Source organism: Lonchura striata, chromosome Z, assembly GCF_046129695.1.
Source record: "Lonchura striata isolate bLonStr1 chromosome Z, bLonStr1.mat, whole genome shotgun sequence".
NCBI classification, from domain to species: domain Eukaryota; kingdom Metazoa; phylum Chordata; class Aves; order Passeriformes; family Estrildidae; genus Lonchura; species Lonchura striata.
The window spans coordinates 17,828,877-17,852,592 of NC_134642.1; the positions used below are offsets into that span (position 1 = coordinate 17,828,877).

Below are 23,716 nucleotides of genomic sequence, written 5' to 3' on the forward strand. Positions count from 1 at the left end.
AATAATCGTAGTGATGGTATGTCCTGGGTTAACTATATGATGCTTTTATCTCCAATCATCTGTTCTGTTTATGCTGCATAATAAGTTTTGCACCTTAAAGACTTATTCCAAGAGCAAAGGAGAGAAGAAGCACAGAGTTTGTTTTCAGAAACTGTACTCCCCCCTCCACATTCCTGCTCCTGGACTGTGGTGTCTGTGGATGGACAGACAGCCGGACTGAGCTCTCCTTTGCTTTTAGCTAGTTTTAGCTAGCTGAGGCAAAGACGTTCCCTGGACTATGGGTTTTTTCCTTTTCTTTGGACCTGTTTATAAACCTGCTCTGGACTGAACACCAGAAGAGCAGCAGCAGCTTGCACCTGAGGTCCACCAGGCTGGGCCTGGGCCACAGTGTTTCCAGCACTGGAGGGACTGATCAGAGACTGAGTGAGCTGAGCTGCAAGTCATGGAGGGGACTTTCTGAGTTTGTCTCTCTTTTGGAGCGGCAAGTGGTTTTATTGTTTAATCTTGTTTAGGTTATTTCTTGTTTAATAAACAGTTTTTTCCACTTTTCTCCAAGGAGGTATTTTTTCCGGACTGGTTGGGGGAAGGGCCAATTGAATCTGCTTCCTAGCAAAACCGCTTTGGGGATTCTTTCTCAAATTTGCCCTGAACCAGGACAATTTGCCAAATTTGGCCTGAACCATTTGCATTGATGATGTCAATAGTAAGAATTTAATAGTGAGAATTGTGAAGGAGTTTCATTCTCTTAAGTATGCTGATTGTCATACTAGTCTTTGAAAAATAAGTATCAAACCAATTCTATTGTATATAGAAAATAATTGTTTCCAGTACAAAAGTTGTGATATTTATCTGTGGCAACATCAGCTGCCTTTTACATGGTAGTCCAATAGCTTAGATTTTGCATTTACTTTAAAAAATATTACAAGTTTAAAAATACCAAACATCACTGAATATTTTACTAGGCAGGGAAATGTCCATTTTGTGTTTTTCCCAGGAACTCTTCAATGGAGTCACATTTAGTTTTGTTTTAGAGAGAATCTTTTAGTCACTTTTTCAAGTTAGGAGCAGGAAGTGACATAACTGCCAGCTACAAACCAGTCACATGAGAAATGAATTAAAACTAGTAAAAACCACCACCACCAAGAAGAATGGAAGATCCTCAGATTATTTATCAAAGCAACAGTTTTTGTGTTTGTGGTGGTTTTTTTTGTTTTTTTTTTTTTTTTCCTTGAACCATTCGAGAAAGTATGAGTAGAAATTATTTTCAGAATGTATCTGCTGATGTCATCTGGTATGACAATTCAAAGTATTTCCGCCCTTCAGTGCCTAGAAGCCTGTCTTCTGTTTTTGGGGCAGTGATACTGTTGAGCATGATGTTAACACTGTGACTTTTTACTCAAAAGTATACTTTTAAAGTTTGAAAACTTAAAAAAAAAATCTGCTGTGTTTCTAACACCTGCCTGATTTTGGTTTTGATTATTCTGCAGTTGTTCTATTAAAATGAAATGGAAACTGATCAAAGATTACTGAAAGACAGAAACTGTGTCCCATTTAGATGTGATTTGAGTCTTTTAATACCTTATTATCATTCCAGCATAGAATACATTTTATTTCTAGAAGTATTTTCTTTCCTAATGCCTCAGTCATTCCTTAAGTAATTATTTTTTGTCAAGGCACTGGAAGTTTTGGTGTTTAATGGGAAAATTTTGGCTTTAACAATAGGTTCTTACTGGTTTGCTGCAACAGGGCTCAAATGTTAAAAGATTTTGTGCGTTAAAGGGAGATAAAATCCACTGTTGTCTTTATTTTACAAATTTCAATTTTAAAAGTTAAAAACATTACTGTGGATTTCTATGTACTTTCCAGTATAAACAGAAGTGTCTTCATTGCTTTTTTTATGCTCATTGTGTCCAATCAAGGACTCTCTGAATGGAACATGCTATTTTCAATATGTTTGAGTTTTTTACAGAGTGCATGTATAAGTGTGTATATGCATGTTTTTTGAAAAGGGAGCATTCAGATGATATTTTGGATAAAAACTATAATTAAAGGCAGCTGCATAAAATTGTAATTTCTGTCTTGAATTTTTTTTCCTTCTTTCCATTTCATCCTCCATTAGATGGCAGTGTTGTGAATATGCAGCATATCAAAGTTGACATATTGAAAGGAAAGCAAGCATTTTTAACATATCTCAGATGCTTTTTCATTATATATCTTAGGAATTTCAAGAGGAAGAAGGGTGAACTAGGAATGATAGATGAAAACATTAGAGAAAGAAACCTGCATTTAGTGTGCAGAAACCTAGCTAGTAGGAAAGTAGCATTCAGTCCTTTGTGTGTTTCTGCTTGTTTGAAAAAAATGTAATAAAACTAGCTATAGTAAACCATAAAGCCAGGTCATTAATGTACTGGATTTTTCAATACACCTCTTTGTATCTGAAAAAAATATTGTCTCAGTTTTATGCTTTAACAGTTATTTAGCTATAGCAAAGTTCTTTCAAAGCTTTTTCATGTAAGACTATGTTTTAGCCGATCAATTTGCTTTCAGTTTGAAAAAAAATTGCAAAGTTTTTTGTGACAAGGTTTTGGTAGTGTAGAGTTGCTTTAGCAGTGGCTAATAACCACCATCTGTTGATCAGGAGCAGTCCACACACTGGACAGAGCCAAATCCAGCTAACTCCAACATAAACTTGCTGCTGCCGAAAGCTGAGCCTGTCAGCAGCTCTGGTGGCATTCATGTGATAGCGAGTTTAGAAAGAATAAAAATCATTCGGCAGCAGCTGTGAGAAAAAGGAGTGAGAAAAATATGAAAGAAGCATCCCTGTAGACACCAGTCAGGAGTGAAGTAAAGCCTGAAAAGTGGGTGTGAAGGAAGCTGGTTTTAGTTTTGTTCATTTTTCTCACTTTCATAATCTCTTATTACTTGACATTAAGAGAAGTAAAATATAGTACTTGGTCAGTGATCTGCCTATCCTTATCTAGACCCGTGATATTTTCCATCTTATTTTCTCCTCTTGTCGTGCTGTGGGGGGGAAATGGAAAGAAATGGAAAGGGAACTTGGTGGACACCCAGCAGTCAGCCAGAATTAACCCACTATAGTAGTTTATGTGCTGTTAGGTGTATTGTTTTACTTAATGTAGTTGCCTGCTGTCAAGTATTTTTGGGTATTGGGTGCAATGACTTTAATCTGAAAATTGACTCAGCATCTACAGTATTTCAAGTGGAGGCTCTTTTGCATTTTCATGACCATTAAGATTCTATTCAAATAGGACAAAAATATGCAGATGCATAAGAGAAACAATGCAAAAATTCTTGGGGAGGCTAAAATCAGGGATTAGATTAAAGCTGATGAGGGAAGTATTATGTGTGATTCTAGAGTCTGCACTGTATGGTGAATTGGATTACATGGATATAACACACCCTTTCAGACCTCAGACATAATACTCCTCTCTCTTGCTTCCTTTCTACTCTTTGTAGAAAAAAAATGGGTGATACTGTTACTTGATGTGGGACTTGTATGTATTTATATTTTGAAGAATTAAGTGCCGGGACTGTAAATGCCTGTAAAGACCTTTGGGTCAACAGGATACTACATGAGTTATTTTTCTAAGTTAAATTCTGATGTTGCTCAAGATATGTGCAATATCTGGATTCAAGGTAGCAAGATTTGCTTAAAATTGTCAAAGCCAGCTAATAGAACAGAAAGAACAATATAGTTTCTTCTTGTTCTTAATCCGTAGGAGTTAATGAAACAATGGAGTATCCTTAAGACGTTTGGGAGTCCTAGTGTGACACATTGGTTCAGATAGTATTTTCTTTTGAATAATCCTTTCCTTTTTAAAATTGAGGAAAAGTGTAAAAGGAAAATACAGATTAAAGTAGAATTGGTTTTACACGTGGAATTTTTGTTCTGGGCTTTTTTAACTGTGGCATATTCCAGTACTTGTCACTTACAAATACCGCTCTTGTCTTGCAGTGCACTTGTAGGAGAGACATGGTGTCAATATCCATGGATGTCTTTGTGAGAAAGTTTCAACCAGAGAGATACCGTCTGTGGAAACAGGGCAAGGATTTTTATACCATTGATCATACAAAACCAACTCCTGAATCAACACCCGAAGTGAACATCTGGCTACAGAGAAGAAGGAAAAAACTGAACTTTCACAAGAGGTAATTATGCTTCTTTGCCATCTATTTTAATTGTATTTATATATAGAGACCAGTGTCCTTTCTGTTTAGTTTTGGCCACTTGCTCTGATGTTGGCTTAGTTTTGACCACAAGAGAATTTATTTTCTCATAGTAGCAGTGAGGGGTTGGAGCTTGGAGCTATGTAGTTGTGCCTACATTGTTCTCTACCACACAAATCACTGGTGAGGGAAGGCAGTAAGGGGATTTTCTGAGAAGGAAGGGGGTGTGGTATGCACCCAGGGTCTGGGGGCTATAATGTCCTTTTGTCTTAGAAAGCCTCATGGCTCTGGATTGACTGGATTCAAATGAGCATTTTTTGTGTAGTCACCTGCTTATATAAACTGTTGTTATTAGTATTGCTGCTGTTACTGTTAATTTTCTTATCTCATTGCTGTTTCCAGGAAATTGTTATCTCAACCCATAATCTCTGTCTTTTCTCTCTCCCCTCTTTCTCGCTCTCTCCCCACCCCCCACTGGAGGGACTGGAGGAGAGGAATGGCTGCACAGATTTTAACTTTCAACTGGGCTTAAACTATGTCACATGTTTTCTTTTAATTCATTTCCTTCAGACAAAAATGGTTTTTCTGTTTTCTGTATTAAGATGAACCTGGGGATAAGCCAGTCTTTTTTCAGTGTGACAGTGAAAATTTAACTTTGTGTGAGTACCTAAAAAAGTTAGTGATTATGGATAACATCAAAATACATTCAAGTGTGTCACATAAAATCTCTCTTTAGTAAGGGTTATTCCAGTATAATTTTCAAGGTATGGATGGTTACCATTGTTTTTAGAGATCACAGTAACCAAAAAACAAGGGAGAAGACTCCTAAAAGCTGAAAAGGAGATTAACCAGGAAAAACTTATTCTACTAGCTGTTTCAAGTCTCTAGTAATAGTCTTAGCCTTCACTGCCATTTTACTCTAAGGAGGTACCACTGCCTATTTGTCACACCCTTGCAGTGCTGCAGCCAAAATATCTTTTGTCTACCATAGGTCAATGGGAGATCATAATAAAGGCTTGATCTAAGTTGTTGGTCCTGGCACCACCAGAAATTTAGAAGAAGGAATTCAGGAGTATAAAGGAAATTTAGGAGAATAAAAAAATTTAGGAGAATAAAGTCTCTCAGCTTGTCACTGAAGCCATAAGAGCTTTGACCTTTTAAAGCAGTTTTATATTTATTTTATTGAGATGCATTATGTTTTTTGTTTGCATTGCACATTTTTTGTACAGTTGTGCTTTCCTGTCTTACTTAACAGGATCTTTATGGATTTTCTTCTTAATTAGCTAACAAAGATCTACTAAATTTATAGCCAAAGGTGGGCAGTTCTATTGGAAACTTGGTGTTTTAGTGAGACTTTTTGATTTGGAGATAATACTGATTTTTTAGAGATCTTCCTTCTCCAAATAATTTTATAATGTAGTGCCTTTTAAAACATGGTCTTAAATCAAACTTCCTCATTTTCCTTGTAAGTTAATGTATGTCTTGAGGAAAAGATAGGAAAGTCAACCTGTAAAGTAAAGGACCAACTGGCACTGTAGTGGAGCATTGTTACTGAAAATATAATACTGCATTTGTTCTGTGTAAGGGTAGTTTGTGAGTAGAATATTTTCTTGATGACAGCTAATGAAGCAGGTGAACAGCCAGTTTGTTAGTATGTGTATAATACTAACCTGGACTTGCAGAGAGAGTAATTCTGTTGTTTAACAAGTGAATGCCATTTTTCCCTTGTAGCAGGTTTCCCTGCATCTATTGTTCAGCATAAATGCAAATTTCTGCTTGGACCAGCAGTGATTCATTTGGTAGTACCCTTATGGATAGGTGGTTCAGAATAAAAACAAAGACTTTCTAGTAATTGCATTGGAAGTTTTATCACAGGAACACATGGGCTAATTTATGCACCTTGCTAAGCTAACAAACACAATTCCAGTGCTGTTTAAATCTTGAGTCGGCTTTTTTTCAGGCAGGGTAACAGCGTGCATTGCAGAGGAGGATAAAATGTTTATTCAGCTTTGTTTCTAGTATAATGTGTCAGTTAAAATTACCATTTTGATTATGGGAATAATAAAAGTTTCAGCAAAGTGAAAATAAAAATCTTCATTTATATAGTGACAGGGAGAGCTTATCTCTGACATTTATGGCTGATATCCATTGCTGCTATATAACATCTAATGACTACATGTAAATAGTAATAATACTTTCTGTTATTTACAATAGGAGCTGGTGGTTGTCTCATACTTTGGCAAATTTTCTGGAAATTTCTATTTTATAAAGAGTGTGTTGAAAGATGCACATTTGTAGACACATAATAAAATGTAAGGAGCAGCAAAATGTTTTTCTGTAGATGTGTAGAATCTAAGCTGCAAGACCTTTGTAAAACTCACTTAAAATTTGTAAAATTCACCTGCAATAGTAGTGCTTTTATCTCTAATATGTTATGAGCTTTGAAACCTCCTATATGATGACATTAAATACTCCTCTTGTGCCACATAGTTGAATGTGAAACTTGACTAATTTTCTATTGCATTTATTCTGAGCATATAAATTATCAGCCTATTTCTAATGTGTTTGCCATTTCTCCTGCTTTAAGCTTTCCCTTATACATCTGAGGGTGCAAAAACTTATGGTCAATCTTTAATTTCAACTTTTATTTTTTTTTAACACAGAATAATTATATATATTGCTTGATATTATAGCTTTTTGAAATATTTGGTGACCATAATTTTTAGCTTTTTAAGATGCTTGTTGATCCTGCTAAAACTAATTTAAAAATTTCCAAACAGATAGGCTTTTATGAGGATATTCAGACTAGTCTTTTATTAGCACTAGGGTTTGGAAATATCACCTGATTTTACTGCTACTCAGAGAGTTCTGTCTTCATTATTCTTGTAAGGATAGTTCTTTTCTTGTGTTCAAAATAATGATTTATTTAAAAGCTAGTTTGTGTACTAGTTAAGTAATAGTTACTTAAAGACGGTTTTACTTATAGAGTTTAACAACTTTGCCATGGAATGGTGATAAAAGATTGGAAGGTTAAATCCAATCAATTGTTAATATATCACTTAATAAATTGTAGGACTATCTCAACACAAAAAGGTGAAAAATTGTCAGTTTTTTTACCACTTTAAGCAGGTGTAAGAGACATATATTGGTAGATGTTTTATCTTATCCAAGACAGACTTTCTACTCTGACAGCAGTATCTCCTATAACAGCTTCCAGCACACCAGATCTCAATCTAAAAAGCTTAAAACTCCAGAGGACAAGAGAGTATCTGCTATGGTAGCTGATGCAAAAATCATAGTGACTGAAACAGCTACTGATGGCTTCAAGGTCAGTGAAGAACCAGAAAAAAAAATGAGAGCGGTAAACACAGGATTAGCTTCTGGGGAAGAAGAAAACAGTAGTAGAATGCATCTGCATCAGCATTTATTGGATCATGTCAAGGTTGCAGGTGAGATGAGAACTGATTATGTTTCACATTTAAGTTGTAGGCTGTTTATACTCTAATGTGACAAATGAGTGGATGCTAAACTAAAGTATTATCTTAGAGTACCATACTAAAATATTTACACAGAGAGTTATTTATGCAAAGAGGATTGATAATTTGGTAAAAAAGAGAAAATATGGAAGTTAATATTCTGAATTGAGAGTGATACCACCAGAATACTTTTAATTAAGTGTTTTTTAAAGGAGCAAAAAGAGTGAGGTTTTGTAAATTATATTTCTTCAATGGACGCATATATGTTAAACCTAAATATTTTTGATATGGAAATGATACAGAATGTCTTAACACTATTCAAACAGGACAGAACATATATGCTTGCGAGTATGCTACATGATGAACCTACAAATTAGAAATGTTCTATATCTGTGCACAAAAATGCCATATTTTGAGCCTCCAGATTCCTGTTAATTTCCTCTGGAGCTATCTGACAGCTATTAAGGTCTTGTCAAGGAAAATATTTTTTTCCCCTCCACACCATTTTTATTCTAATATAGTTGGTCTATTCTGAACTTTATTTATTCTATTTCACATTCCATTGTAATTCTGATACAGTTCCTCATTTCTGTTCATAAGGCAAACTGGACTTCATGTTTAGAAGGTCCTATTTTGTTTTATATTGTGACGGAAAATTCACTTTCAAATTGCATATAGTCAGCATTTAATTATTGTGAATATTAATAGCTATGTTATCGCTTACATGGAGGTGATAATCACCATGATTGATTCACATAAAGATACCAAGATACTGCAATGTGGAGGTTTAGAAACTCCTCACAGCTTTTAATAGAGTTTGGAATGTTTATGACTTCAGAGAAAATGGTATTTAGTTAGCACCCATTCTGTGTTTATGGAGAAGGGAAGGAAAAGCAGAGAAGACTGGAGAGCTACCCTCTCTCCCTTGTCCTCTTGAAGTGTGGTGCCTGGACTTTTGTAGGAAAATGGACATTTTTAGATATGATAGAAGCAGTACTCATGTTGAAGAAGGTAGTTTGCTCTACATTGTCTTAACTAGTATGTCCATTGTTCTCAGTTGAAGCAGTACTGTTTATGCCTAGAGATAACATTTTATTATTGTCTTTGTGTTACTAAGTTTTATATTTATTGGACTTGTAAAGGAAATTTTTCAGAAAAAACAAGTCAATAACTTTTATGAAGAAAGAATAGCAAGGGACTTAACAGAAACCATTTTCTTTAATATCATGGATATGTTCCTGAATCAGAATTCACTGCAGTGTATTGTAGAGTCCTTCAGGAATGTTTTTTGAGTGACCTCTCTAGCCCGTTGTTCTCTCTTTCCAATGCAAGTGTCACCAGACGAAGAATTTTTATAAAATAAAATCCACTCAGTTTCGCTCTTCAAAATTACTCGAATATAGAATTATGCTAATTCAAAAAAATAGAATTATGTTAATTTTTCATTTTTAGACTGATGCCGTTGTTTGAAAAATATTCTTGGTGTTTTAATTTTTAAACAGGCATAATAGGTATAAAATGCAAGGTAAAAGGTTCAATATACCAGCCTTTTATTAAACTGCATATAGGCGATCTGAGTAAAGACTAAGGAAGCTACATGAATATTGATTATTTTGAATTAAATGAAGACCTGCTACAATTCAAATGCAAAATACTGATTAAATGATCAAAGCTATATTTAATACTCTAAACTCAAACCATTTACATTTAATTTATTCTTTGATAAAACCTATGCTCCACATTTGTGTATGCCCTTCCACCAAATGGTTTTCTGTATGATTTCTAAATGAGGAACCATGCTTTGAATTTGAATAATTTAGATTGCTGTGAAATTCAATATGGTAAAGTGGCATTTATTAACAAATCATATTCTTAATTTATAGGAAGCATCCCTTCTGACTCAGTTTTGAGCCCTGTTCCTGTACTAGAGAAAACAAAAATGGAAGATGAGGACAGGATAGATTCCAGCCATTTTTCCTTTTCACTTGAAGATTCTGTGGCCAGCAAGACTGCTTCTGATAGATGTAGAAAAGAAGACAGTTTAAAATCTCAGAATCAATATGTTTCATCCATACCATACAGTAAAGCAGACAAACAAACTTCTGAAGCAGAAAACCCAGATAGAGAGGAAAGTGTCTCAACAGAGGATGGTATCGGCAACCTAGAAAATTCTGGAAGTATTCTGGAACATGGAGAAGTGCCCATTGTAAAAAAGGGTGAAGAAGACAGAGTGGAAATATCTTGTGTATGTGAAACAAATTACATCATAATAGTAATATATTCTTGATTTAATGAAATATGAATGAGCATTTTTCTAATGAGAGCTGATATCCATATTAAAGCATTTAAGAATATGCATGATTTTAATCAGTTGATAATTTGAATGTGTTTTGAAGTGTTTAGGCAAGAGTGGCAATTTTATTCCGAAAGCAGACTGTTTTTGGAGTTTGCTTATTGATGTATTTTTCCCTGTTATTTTAGATGTATAGCAATTTCACTTTTTATTTGTGAATCTGAAGTGTCAGCAAGTATTCTCAAAGCTCTTCCCGTATTCACTGCCTGCCAATATGAGCAGGGCTGTGAGCTTCACCTGCTTACTATTCTTGGATTTTGGAAATGAGCTAAAACATGTAAAGGAAACACTTGAAGGAAAAAATCCCACTATTAAAAGGAATATATTTTCAATTTTTAAACAGTAGGTTTTAATAATGTTTTCTCTTGTCTGCCACCTACAAACATATGACCTTTTTCCCTTCTTGCTATTTGGCTATGATGCATGGTCAACTTTGACTTCGGGATACAAAATGCAAAATTAAGCTGTAGTAATTATCAGTAGCTTTCTGAGTGGTGAGCTGAATCTCAAATTGGCAGAGAGAAAGCGGGAAATCTGCTGCCAAGTTGCGAGGCTTCATGGGGAATATATTTTAGAAGCTAAACTAAAAATCATGCTGACTCTTCCACATATGTGAACTGTAATGATTTTATTCAATGTTGTAAGTTTTGATAATCTTGGATCCAGGCCTTTCCACCACAATAAGGAGCAATACAAACATCTCAGTGTCTAATTAACATGTATTAAAGATTGTATCTCTTCCTGTGCCTTTCAACCACATTATATTTATATATTAGGTTTCAGATTTTCTGTAGTATTACTGAGTATTCTTTCTCTTTTAAGTGAAGGTGTGTGCTGTACAAATGCAATTTAAAAAGCCTGACAGTTCTGTTTTTACTTAATTACTAACTGTTCTGGACCATAAACCTGTCCTGTACTTTGACCATATCTTCTGCCCTCTGCTTATCATGGTAAATATACTGTTGTTTTGTAATTTATGTCAAGGGGCATGTGTGTAGTCTGCTCGGTTGAATTCAGGATCTTGAAGCACTGAATGCAATGGTCCGTAAGAATTGTGTGAAACTCAGTCCTTCCCAGCTCTCTGCCAGTGTCCTTGCCCTTCCTCTGGTCCTGAACCTTCAGACACCACTAGTAACTTGTTTTCTTGGGATTCCTCTAGTGGTACTTCAAGACTTTGAAGTGTTGGCCTTAATTCTTGAAGCTTGAATAACTTTAAACTTCATGTATGTAGGGGTGTTTGAGGGAGGAAATAATTTCTTCCTATACTAAGTCAGCATGTTAATAATTTATCAAGACTCTTGATTTCTTATCTCAACACCAGATTTTTTCTTTTTTTAACTTTTTTATTTTTGAGGAATTTTGGAATCTTTCACAAGCTAAGCCAGTGGGTTTCTGCTTCATTTTTCTAGCCACAGTTAATGGCTATATTGCACTACAGGTATGCAGAATTTTTTGCAGAAAATCAGGAAGATGCTGATCTTCCACTCAAACATCACATGAGCGATACAGGATTTATGCTCTCTAAGTTGGGAAGGGCTGTGGTAAATGATACCTGAAATGTTTTGTGCATGACAAGGATTGCATTTCTTAAATTAAAATATATATTCTTAGAGGCAATTGTTGGTATACTAAAGGTGCTTCAAGTATACTGTGGTAGTATTTACATACTTGATATCTGTGCTTGTTTACAGAAGAATGTTTATGTTTTTTTAATTAATTATGCAGAATTACATACTAAATTAGTTGCATCTTTTCCTTTCAGTCAGAGGAAGCTGAAACAAAGAAAATATCTAAGAGTTGGCATAATCCACTACATAAACCCCCAGCTAGATCTCCAATGACTTTGGTTAAACAGCAAGCAACTGGTGATGAAGGTGAGTGGACTCTTTAATACATTCTTCTGATGATAATTTTATGGTTTTATGAGACCATAGATATAGGCATTTAGAGAGTCACTGCCTTGTGCAGACGGGCTACAAAATCTAAGAAATGTTCCCAACATAGGCGTTTCCTTCTCTGAAGTAAATATAAAAAGTAAATCTGCTTTACCTAGCAAACATGTATACAACCACCCAAAGTCCATGAATAAAGGTACTTTATTTTATCAAGTGTGAGTTGTGAAGATTATGGAAATGTGCATCAAAAGTATAGATCACAATGGAAAACAAACACATTCCTTTTTCATATCACTGTAAACCAAAAAAGTTTCAGGTGCTGTTTTCCAGTATCTCCTCAGTTAGCAGAACTGGAATTTAGTTCTCACACTCCCTAAGATAGTTTGATAATCTGGAGCTGATACCATGTCTGTGACTACGGTCTGATTCCAACATCACTGCATACTTCAGGGTTTACCTTCAATTTTTACCTGATTTTTTTTCCCTCTCAAATACATTACATTAACAGTAACTGTTTCTTGCAGCTGCAGATTAATATTCTTGACTTGAGAGACGGCATGCCTATTAATTGATTCTTCTTCATGTAATCAAGAAATGTTATACTTTCAGTTGGCAAGTTAGGCATTGTTGAGCTGACTGCTGTAGGTTCAATTGACCTCTCATCAATATCTCCCTCCTTGTTTCAGCCCTGAAGTAATTGATTTATGTCTTCTGCCTCTCTAGTTTTGGAAAACTATACTTTCTCTTTCATTTTTTATCTGAGTTGCAGCTTTGCTAGGCATGATACTTCAATTAGCTGTTAAGCATCTTTCTGAAAATTAGAGACAGCTTAGACCCATGATCTGTATCATATATTAGTATGTTTGAATACCTTCAGGGCTAGACAGAGAATATTTCAGAAAATTATGGTAATTTACAGGATGGTTATGGTAATTTACAGGATGGTATTAATATTAAGTTTCATCTAGTAAAGTAATTAAAGACTTAATATGTGTTAGGTTGCAATAAAAGTGCTCTTTTTTAATTAGAGATTAAATTCCTTTTGCCTGCTGATTATTTTTCAACATTATGTTTGAAACATACTGTGAATTTCCTATTTACATGCATTGTGTATGATATAATCTGGCTAGATGATGATATGAGGCAGTTTTGAGTCAAGGATTTTTGTAATGCCGAGACATTCTCCATCTCATCCAAGTTTGACAACTTCCTGGTGTATCAATATTTTGTGAAAGTAGCGACATCCTGACAAGAAATCATACACCTTAAAGTCTTTCCTCTTTGCATGATTATTGTCCTTACAATAGATAAGGGTGTATTTTGTTAGGAAAGTAAGAGCTGCCTTAGAATTAGTAGCCATTAAGCATGTCTGGTTACTGATTGAAAGAAGTAATTAAGAGTTTTACTGGACATGACAAGTTTTGATACTTTCTCGCTGGAACTGGAATTATTATTTTCATGCATCTGTCTCTCATTGTGATCTAATTGTTGACTGACTTTTGTAAAGGCACCAAAAGAGAAATGGTAGAGTTCAGGTGAGCAGAGTGTTTACATCCAAGACAAAGATTGAAGAACTGATGAAGAAGACTGGCAAACTGTAGCCCCATTAAGTTGCCCAACACGTGGTAGCATGAGGGTTAAACATGTGTGGCTAGATTATTTTATGAGTTTTCTCAAGATTGTTTTTGTCAGATACTAGGGAAGTAATCAGTACCAAGGTGCTAATGATTACATTTGTCTTTATGAAGGTGCTTCATCCATATTCAGGGTAGTAGTTAGTATAAATGTAATTCAGCATTCATACTTAGTTCTTGTTCTCTATGGTTTTGGGCAAAAATTATGCTGGCTGAGACTATGATAGTACAGTCTCTTGGTACAGTAATTTCTAACTGTGTCACAAGGGGGATTTTTGTTTTGTATTTTAGTTTGTATTTTAATTTATCTGGGTCCAGTAAAATAATAACTGCAAACAAAAGAAAGGAAGAAGATATGGGCTAGTGCTGTTGTGAAAAGTTAAGAAATTGAGACTTTTTATTTCATCTTCAAGTCATATCACTTTCCACAAGATGGAAAGTGTTCTGATGGTCTGTAACCATTTCTAATACAGATAATATATTTGAAGTCACATTAATATATTTGAAATCTTTCAGATACTACCATTCTATTAAGAAGTTTCTGTGAAAAAAGGTGATCGGCAGATATGAATAACATGTAGGCAGCATTCTTTGACACTGTCAGCCATTTCAGAATTATAATTTTGCAAATAGACTATTATCATGTTGAACAGCATGCTTAAATCTTAGCAGACACTTTCTGAATTCACATTTAATAGAGAGTTCTTTGGCAGAAATGAATTTTTTTTACAGGATCACTTGGACATTTGAGTTTTGTGCTTTCTTATCACTGTACTTTCTTATATAAGTGGTGTATTCCTTTATGAAAAATAATTAGGTTAATTATTTGTTGTCTGTTGGTGTTATTTTTTTCACTGTCCCTGAAGCCTTTCCTTATGTATGCCTGACTTCTTGTGGAATTAATGCCTAAAAGATTGAGCACTGAGAAATACTAGGGACTGGGGAATCAATCCAAGAAATTGTAGCTCACATTGCCAACTCAAGAAAATAGTGCAGCAGTACAGTGTGGGCTGTATGTCACACTCAACATACTAACAATTTTTATGTAATGAACCTTGGTCTTATACTCAATGCAGTATGTTAACTTGTGATAGTAATATTCTGTTGTATTTAATACAGTTGTATTTCTGCTCCCTTAAGCAATAAAAAAGCAAATTCAGCAGAAGGAGCAGGCATACTAACTTTGCATGCACATTGGTTGGTCCCAGAGATTTCTTTCCAGCACTATTTGGTCACGCAACATTAGAAACTGTTTTTAGATTCAAGTTGACTAAAATTTCCCATTGCTGTAAATGATACAATTATAGTGTATAGACTGAATTCAGTATGGGGCTCTTTGTATATGTTTTTTAGCATTTTAAGTATGTTTCAGAATTTCATAGTAATTTTGCTTTCATTAGTTTGTAAAATAAGGAAACAGAAGGAGAGAACTTTTGTAAATGGAAACAGTGGCTTCTGCTATAAGAAGAAGCCTTGGTTTTTACATTCACTGTCAGCATCCTTTGAGATGTGCTTGATTTGATATTATTAGAAATCAAACCATTTAAGGCTTGTTCAGTAACATCATAAATAGGCTAACCCTGCTTAAATAGGGGAAAACTACACTTGTAGATTCAGTTACTATTCTTTTGTTTCAGAGCTTAAAATGGGAGATTTTGGTTGAAGATTCTCAATTCAGTAAGAAATGGCTTTTCCTGGTGTTGCATGGGTAGATAAAAATTTGCTAAGCAGTTGATAGAGACATATTTATATTTACCACATTAGTATTACAGTTTCCAGTATTACTTTCCCTCCCATAATGTTTTCTTGAATTAAGTTTTACTTCTTTAAAATACTTTAATTTTGTATTAGCATGGGTTAATCAAGCACATAATTTATGTATGTTTTTCATATATCATCATCATCATTCTGCACAGAAGAGTCCAGCTCTATCTACCACTTCAACAGTCTAAGTGTGCTAGAAAAATGTATCTTCTGTCATTTTCTCTGGTACCTGCATATTACCTCTGTTTTGTTTAAATTCAATTTTCAAGGTATGATTGCTGTAATTGCAAAAAAGTTCTGACACTTGAGAAAGATATGGTGTTCTGAAGACCCTAAGAAACCTTTTTTAAAAATCTAGTATAATCTTTAGTAGGCATTTAGGAAAGGGATTCTCCTGGATTGGTCTGCGTCTCACAAAAAGGGATGGGACCCTGACTGGTTGCAGACTTAGGATTTATTATCTGTCTGTATCATACAAGCAAAAAGCAAGAGACACAGAGAAAATAACAACATCCACACAAATCCAGATCAAAGACAAGATGGCAGTTTATGCAAAGCCTTTTTCTACATATTCTTTGAACTAATAGCCTAAAAGAAAAGGTGCAAAGTCATGATACTTTAACCAATAAGACAAGGACCCACATGGGTTTAACATTAACAAAAGGACTTCTATGAAGCTCAAACGATACACAATAACTCACTATATAAGATTGAAACTTTTTCTATCTTTGCAAAGCATATATCTGGGATTTTACGCATCTCAAACTATCAGTATGTTCTTGTTCTTTCTTGTTCCTTATGATAAATATAAATGTATTCACTTGGTTCTTATTCTCCTAGCTTCCCATGAGAAGGTTTTGAAATTTCCCAGCCTTTCTCAGCTTTATGTCTGCTTTCTGGGGCCTTTTTGCACTTCCTAAAGTCTTTTACCTTTTTATATTCCTACAATTCCCCCTCTGTTTTTCAACCCTAAATAAACCATCTTTGACTTGTCACTTATTTACTACCTTGCATTACATAGCTTCACTACTGTATATATTTATTACCCTAGGAAAAAATGTTATAAACTTTCTATATGAAGGCACTTTTTTGTTTGCTTTAAGCTCTATAACTTTAAGGTAAAGCATTATCAATGTTGTGTAAAGTCAGGTTTAGTATCTGCATCTGGTTTTGACAAATCCCAACCTTTCTAAGGTCTCAATTCAGAGGCTAAATTTGTGAGTGACTCTAATTCAATTGCTTCTGTAAGGTTTTGTGAACTTTCTGCAATTCTCCTTTTTTTATTTTTCTCTTGGACAACAAAAACTTCTTTGAGTCTGTCTGTAATTTGTCATGAACAATGAAGTGCACAAGATATTATTATCAATATCAATACCACAACTATCAACAAGATTCTGCTTAACTTGCAAAGTTGCCTCAACCAAGGAGCTAAGCCTCACTCATTGAACAAATTGTCTAACCGTGTTTCTTTGTTTTTAATCTCAGATGTCAAGTCTTTAAGCTTTTGTATGCTTTTGTGAATGGATTCAGAATGTCAGACAAGTTCATGCAACACATTCCCTCTAATTCTTCATAACCACGTCCACGTGCCAGTAAAAGAAAATCAGTTGCTGCCCGATTTTGGAGCGTGGCCTGTCGGACACTGCTGACGTCAGTCAGTGTGTCACTGAGCGCACTGGATGTGGGATTAGTTCGCTTGCTCAGCCATCATCTAATCCTATCTATTTGTCTCAGTGCTGCTTCTGAAGCAATTCTAGGTAAAAAGAAGCTTGCTGAAATCCTTTGTGCCTTTTTCCATGGACTGAAATCACTATTGCAATTTTCTGGGTATATATGAATAGATCTTTTGTCCCTCCTTGTCTTTTCTGAAGCTGCTTTAGCACTAGGTGCAATCACAGTGAGCGCATCAATGCTACATGGCCCGCTTTCAGGGTATGATGGAATGCCTTGCCATGCTCTATCTCTACAAATGAACTAATAACCTTTTGGTAATTTCTGTGAATACTGGTCAACCCCAGATTTCCCATCTACATTGTATGAGTAATTACACCAAAAACTTGAATTTCTGTATTCATAGTAAGAGAGAGTAACATTGTACTTTGGAGAACTATTTTTTTGCCAATTGCTTCCTGAAAATGTGACACAGAAATCCATTGTCAAGGAACTAAGGATCTCCAATTTTTGGGGTTCTGAACTTGCTTTGAGGAGTTGTCTGGTCTAAAGACTCCAATCCTGTGCAGGATTGCTGCCATAAGGATCATAGTATGTAGGTATTGGCCAATTTTTTCAGTGGCACACCAACTAGATAGGTTGAAAAAAGCTTTTCTGGATTTGAGTGAGAGATACATATGGTATGTGATCCTGTAGCCTTGGCTAATGTGACCCAGACATTTGTTTTTGGTTGTTACACAGGAAAATCTGTGTTACAAAAAGCAAGCAAAGCTAGACAACACAAAGTGAACTGATTTTCCTCCATATCTTTTTTGTTGAGCTACCCTTTGGCAAAAGAATTTTCCATATATCTCAACTTATAAACTGTATCTTTTGGAGAATTTAGAATGTCAATTTTTTAGTCTAATGACAATAATAAATCCTTCTTTTACACGTTTTTTTGCCAAAAGAGCTCTACGAAACAAGCCCTTCACACATCTGTTATGAACATTAAATTGAAATTTGCGGATCCCACAGGTGACACAGGAACACCAGCGTGACCCATAGTCTCTCAGTTCAGCTCACATCTGTGTGCTCACTTCTTCACTTTTGGGCTTGTCAGCATGTTCTGGTGTGGTATGGTTTGACATTCTTTGCTGGAACCCACTTTGGTCCTCCAGCACCTGTAGAAATACAAGCATACCCTTTGCCCCAAGTTATTAATCAGAAAGGACCTTCAATTTCTCCTGTCTCAGGGCTTCTGATTAAGACAAGAGGATATTCTTTCAGTTTTGCCTGTGTGTTATTTGCAAAATGCCTAAAAATTGGTGGATCAGGTCCTGCAAAAGAACTGTTCAAAAAATTATAAACATATAAAGCTTTACTTAATCTCATCTGTGGTATCACCTCTGCTCCCCCTTCTGTTGATCTAGAATGTGTTTTAATGTGTGATGTGTCTTTTCAACAATTGCTTGACCTGTGGGGGAGTGGGGAATACCAAAGGTGTGACAAACACCCCAATCCATTAGGAATGTTGCTACTTTTTGAAATATATATGGAGGGCCATAGTCTGTTTTAACTTCCTGGGGTACACCCAATGAAGCAAATGCTTGTAAAAAATGTTGATAGGCATGACTACGTGTTTCTCCTGTGTGGACAGAGGCAAAAACTGCACTTGAAAATGAATCTACCAAAACATGAATATTTTTAAATCTCCCAAAAGAAGGGTATTTGGTGTTGTCTGTTTGCCATAATTGCAGACTTTGCAAACCTAAAGTGCAAACCTCGCACTTCCTAAACTCTTTTACCTTTTCATATTCCTACAGGGATGTGTTAAAATGTCAAATGAATTATTTTCCTGGATTTCCAGTACTCTTGTCAATCTGTGGACTAGCAGCTGATCTCCAGAAATGACAGCTTTGATTATTACCACTGGCGGCTCTAGTCCCTTGATATATTTAATGAGTAGCTAAAATAAGTAAATAGATAAATAGATAACTAAATAGATAAATAACTAAAGAGATAACTAAAAGCAGTTATCTGCCTTTTAGTGGATACCCAGAATCTAAGATTAGCCAATATTTTGATCAAGATAGGAATACAAACTAGTTCTTCTAATATTTATCCTCATTTGCTGGACAGTGATACATGTTGTGATCATTGAAGAGTCACTGTTCTGTAGATGAACCTTGTAGCTCTAACTGTACTGATTTCTTAGCTTTAAAACATGGTATTTTACCTCATAAAGGACTGGATAGAATTACAATATAGTATAGAAAGGCATGTATAATTTCTCCTTACCAGGTGTGCCAAAATGAAACTTGATTTCCTGCTGCATTAGTACAGCCTCTCAGTTGCGTTCTCAAGTCGGTAGGCAAAATGGATGTGGTGTTTACCAAGGAGACAGGTATCCCTTCTGTAGGGTGATCTTTTGGACCTGAGCTTCTCTGTAGTTATGATCCAAAGAAAAAGACAAATAAACCTGTGACTTGCATTTATAAAGGATTAATTCATTGATGTATTGCTATAGAATATTGCCTAGTAAGTTATTCTACTAATAACTTTAGTTTTTCAACTTAAAAAAACCCTAGCCCATAGAATTATCTTTACCTTTGTCAAAATCTGAAGCTGCTTTGTAAACCATTAGTATTGGAAGTGACTTAGTTTTAATGCCAAAGGGATTTTGCTAACTGTCTTGGCTAAGATGTGTATGTAATATATATATTTTAATGTACAAAATAATTACATTCAATAAATTGATTCTTGAAGGAGTTTAAATGCAATTGTTTTCTAGTATATGAAGTGTTTATAAGATACTTGTTTTAGTGGCCTGCAGGAACTGTAGCTTGAAGACACAAATTTTTAATTTTTATTTTGGAATTATTTGTCATAAATCTTTGGATCTGTGATGGAATCTATTTTGCATCTTCTGTAGTTAACTTATAACTTATATACTGAACTTATGAAGAGGTCTTGATTTCAGTGAAGAACTTCTGGACAATCTTAACTGAATGCATTCAAGTAACCTTGTTCCTCAAATTCCACTTGTGTTTTGCCCAGAGGAACTTGTGCTGCAATATTATATTGATGTAGGTTAGATTTGTGCTGCCTGAGAGATACAAAATAACCATAAAATGTGTTTTCCCCATTTGGTACTTTCATTCTCTTCAGAGTAGCATAAAACAGGAGTATGCTCTAACAACATAATAATTTAATAATTATTTAATCTTACAATATCTGGCAGTATGGTCAATGATGTTCTATTATAATTTCTAAAATAAGGGAGTATCAACAAGTAATTCTGTTGTATCTGAGGGACTCATTTTATTAATAGGAAAGACATGCCTGATAATGGGGGAGAAAGCTTTAGTTTTTTCCACTTCTGTACAGATGTGTACCCTGGAAGACTGTGGTGTTTAATTAGTAACTTAGTGAGCATGTATATAGGTGGCAATATCAGTTCCTAAAATCTCCAGTGTAATTTTAGTTTTTGATAAAGTTTGTGTCGTAAGTACATTGACCACAAGCAGATTTCATTAGAATGCAAAATATGATTTTTTTTCATAAGAACTGTGAAGAATTACACAAGGGAATGGGATTGAGAAAGCACCTGCTAATAAGTACTGTGAATTAAAGCTTTTCAGTAGAGAAGATATCTGCTAATCTTTATCTTATAGTTTGGACTTGTAGTGGTTTTATACTGACAATTGTGTTTTTTGCTGATAGGCTGTGCAGTAGATTCCAGGAGATCTTTTGTTTCTGTTTCTTTTGATTTTGCTGAGATGGCTCTTTGAACATACTTATGTATACAGGGCCTATTATTTAAATTTAGACAGTACAAAGACAGGTGAAATTACTGGAATTGCTTTAATACATACAATATATATACACATATATACAACAATGGAAATTATGATACCAATATGCTGTAAATGCTTCATGTTGGCAGTCCATACAGATTTAAGAACATCTCCCTTTCTGTGGCCTCCTGTCCACATTTTAAAAAAGTTGCCTGACTAGTGGGTCACCTCTAAGCTTGGTTTCTGGACATGGTAAGTAGCTATTTCTGGAGACAGTGGATAGGTCATGGACTTTAGCATCAGTAAGAATGTGTTGCTTGTGCTTCAGCTTAGGTAGCTAGAATAGGTAGACATCTTCTACAACTTCTACAGTTAAATTCTTCATTCCATGTGCAGAAAAAAGTTGTGCATATAGAATGCAGCTATTTAGGGAATGCTGTGAATGAAATACTGGTTTTTACCCCTTGTAATTATTTGGTGTCTTTATGATCTAGTGTTTCAAATAGAGAACTATTTTGTTACAGGAATTAGTAAGCAACCAAAAATAGTAATTTTCAAAAATAACAATTCTATAGTTTTGTAAAACTAGTTTTACAGATCATTTAAATGTAAACTGAATCTCTGAGCTGTGAGTCCTCAGAGATTTCTCTAAGTTAATTTATTAGAATCATAGCGATGTAAATCAAATACATTTTAGTTGCTTTGCAATTTGTTAGAGAGAAATATCTGGGTCCAGTACAGCCTGACAGAGTCATTTGACATATTCCACATATTGAAAATGCAGTAAAATAGGAATTTTACTTCATTTTAAGTTATACTATTTAACTGTTTCTTTTACTTGTTCTAGTATGCTGTGTTAATTTCTCTTCTAACTTATACACTAGTGCTCAGAAGCAAATACCCAGCAACCTGTGAAGCCCTGCTTTTCTCTCCTTTCTTCAACTTCTTAGAATCTTCCAGTTTTTCATATTCATCCAAAGTATAGGTGGGATCAGTGCTTTCCATGAAAAATCATGGTCAGGGTTTTTACATCCCTTCTTTTTCAAAGTTACTGGTGAGATCTTTCCAGCCTTTCCTAGTATTTATACTAGCTTTATTTACTTTTAAGTGGTAGTGGTCCTGTTGCAGCCAGTGTTAATCACAATGAGATTTTTCGTACTAGATTCTTATTTGTGGCTAACACCAAATCAGAAAGAATGTTTTTACCAAAGTAATCCTTACTCTTTTAGTGAGTACCACTCACTCTCTGGATAAGCCTGCTGACTGTGCCAGTTAATGTGGGAGTACAATACACTCTGACCAGGTTCTTCAAGATATTCTGTGTATGGATGGTTTAGTTAATAATAAAGGATTTTAATATTTGAAATTACATGGGATTTTGATTTAGCAGAGTAATACAGCAATGCACTTAAATTACAGTGAAGATACAAATTATGTTTAGCAGGGTGTTGAATTTTAATGTATGGTTCAGTCAATAGTACAGTATAATATACAATACAAATTACATTGAGCAAAGTGTAGGAATCACAATACACAGTTCAATTACAAAACCAATGTGAATTTCATTATGGGTCTCTAATAGTATGCTGAAGGAGAATCAGAGTATCCCAGTATCAAATCTTCCAAATCTGTCAAATTGTCTTTTAATTTTTTTTTTTTTAATGCTGAATTTTTCATATTTTTCAAAACATTTTAAGATCAGCTACAACTGATGTCTTAAACTTTTTTGTATTTAACTCTTTTTAATTAAAGCACTCCACTACTTTGTTTTGGAAGATAAATCTGATTTGATCCAGGAGCTCTTTGGCTTAACTTCCAGAGCTCTGATTCAATATAGTCATCTTTACACGCAATTTTTATGAGAAGTATTAATAGCTAATTTGGCAATTACTCTATAACCAAAAGTGCATATGAATACTTCACATTACTTGTACTCGATGGTCCCATACAAGAAATACAAAGTTTTGAAGAATAGAATAAATAAAAAAGTTTTTCTGTTCATAGTTTGCTATGAGAGCTATATCTTTCATTAAGAAAAAAAAAAGAAAGACAATTTCTGAAACTAAGTTTGCTGATACACTGCTGGAACAGTAAAGTTATCAAGTACAAGACTTCTCCCCAACTGTCTTAATTTTTTTTTTTTAATTTGTATTATTACTATTTCCTCCAGGACATTTGAAACTATAGATAATGTCTCCCAGGTCTGGGATTATGCTCAACTACCTGAAAAATAACAGATGCTTCTGTGCTCTTCATAGCGGAGAATGCTGCTCTACAATGCCAGGAACCATCAGTGGAACATAACCCTAAGCAGCAAAATCATTGTTGAGATTGGCAAAAGCAAATTGTACTGTATTAGTGTCTATGGCTTTTCACATCTGCTAGGTTAAATCAGCAAATGCTGGCAACAGCCCATTCTGCAAATGGCCCAAATGTTTTCTGCCTGATAATTTGAGTTTAACTTAGTAAGCAAAAACCATTCAAAGCATTAGCATTGTGTGTTGGAGTAAGTTTCCCACAAACTGTTAAACCAGTAACATTAGTGAAAACCATTCATTCACTTACTCACTTGGAAAGCAGCATAGTGACTGTTTAGAAATACTTTGCTATGGAAGCAGTTTCCTTTGCATGAAAACAGATCCTGGGCTATAATTTTTTTTTTTTTTTTTTTGTCTACATAGTTTGTTTTAATAAATTGTTTCACTTTTCTTAAATATTTGAACGAGTACAGATGCATATGAATATCACATTAATGAGAACTGGTATTTCTGAAATTACATTTTAGAGATTAATTGATTCTATAGAAGTATTGTTTTTGGGTACAAATATGATACAGGAACTATCATTAAGTTTAGCATTGCTAATCACCTTGTACTTCATTAATACTATGGCTGAATTATATGTGTTGTGGTTTAAGCCTAGGTGGCATCTAAGCATCACACAGTTGCTCACTCAC

At 34.7% G+C, this 23,716-nt stretch overlaps 1 protein-coding gene across 6 annotated transcripts in view; it reads left to right on the top strand.

Annotated features, from left to right (window-relative positions):
* KDM4C (lysine demethylase 4C) overlaps positions 1–23,716 on the top strand; it is a 245,840-nt gene that overhangs the window by 123,080 nt on the left and 99,044 nt on the right. For 4 of the 6 annotated variants that reach the window (XR_002465552.2, XM_021531680.2, XM_077790001.1 and 1 more), the window contains exons 9-12: positions 3,977–4,170; positions 7,399–7,637; positions 9,548–9,909; positions 11,780–11,891. Coding sequence is in view for 5 of the 6 variants with exons in the window: in XM_021531680.2 (XP_021387355.2) it covers positions 3,977–4,170; positions 7,399–7,637; positions 9,548–9,909; positions 11,780–11,891 (907 nt within the window). In the remaining variant the exon portion in view is untranslated. Of the gene's footprint in view, positions 1–3,976; positions 4,171–7,398; positions 7,638–9,547; positions 9,910–11,779; positions 12,629–23,716 lie in introns of those variants that run through there. The other 2 variants (XM_077790002.1, XM_021531686.2) reach the window with 2 other exon arrangements.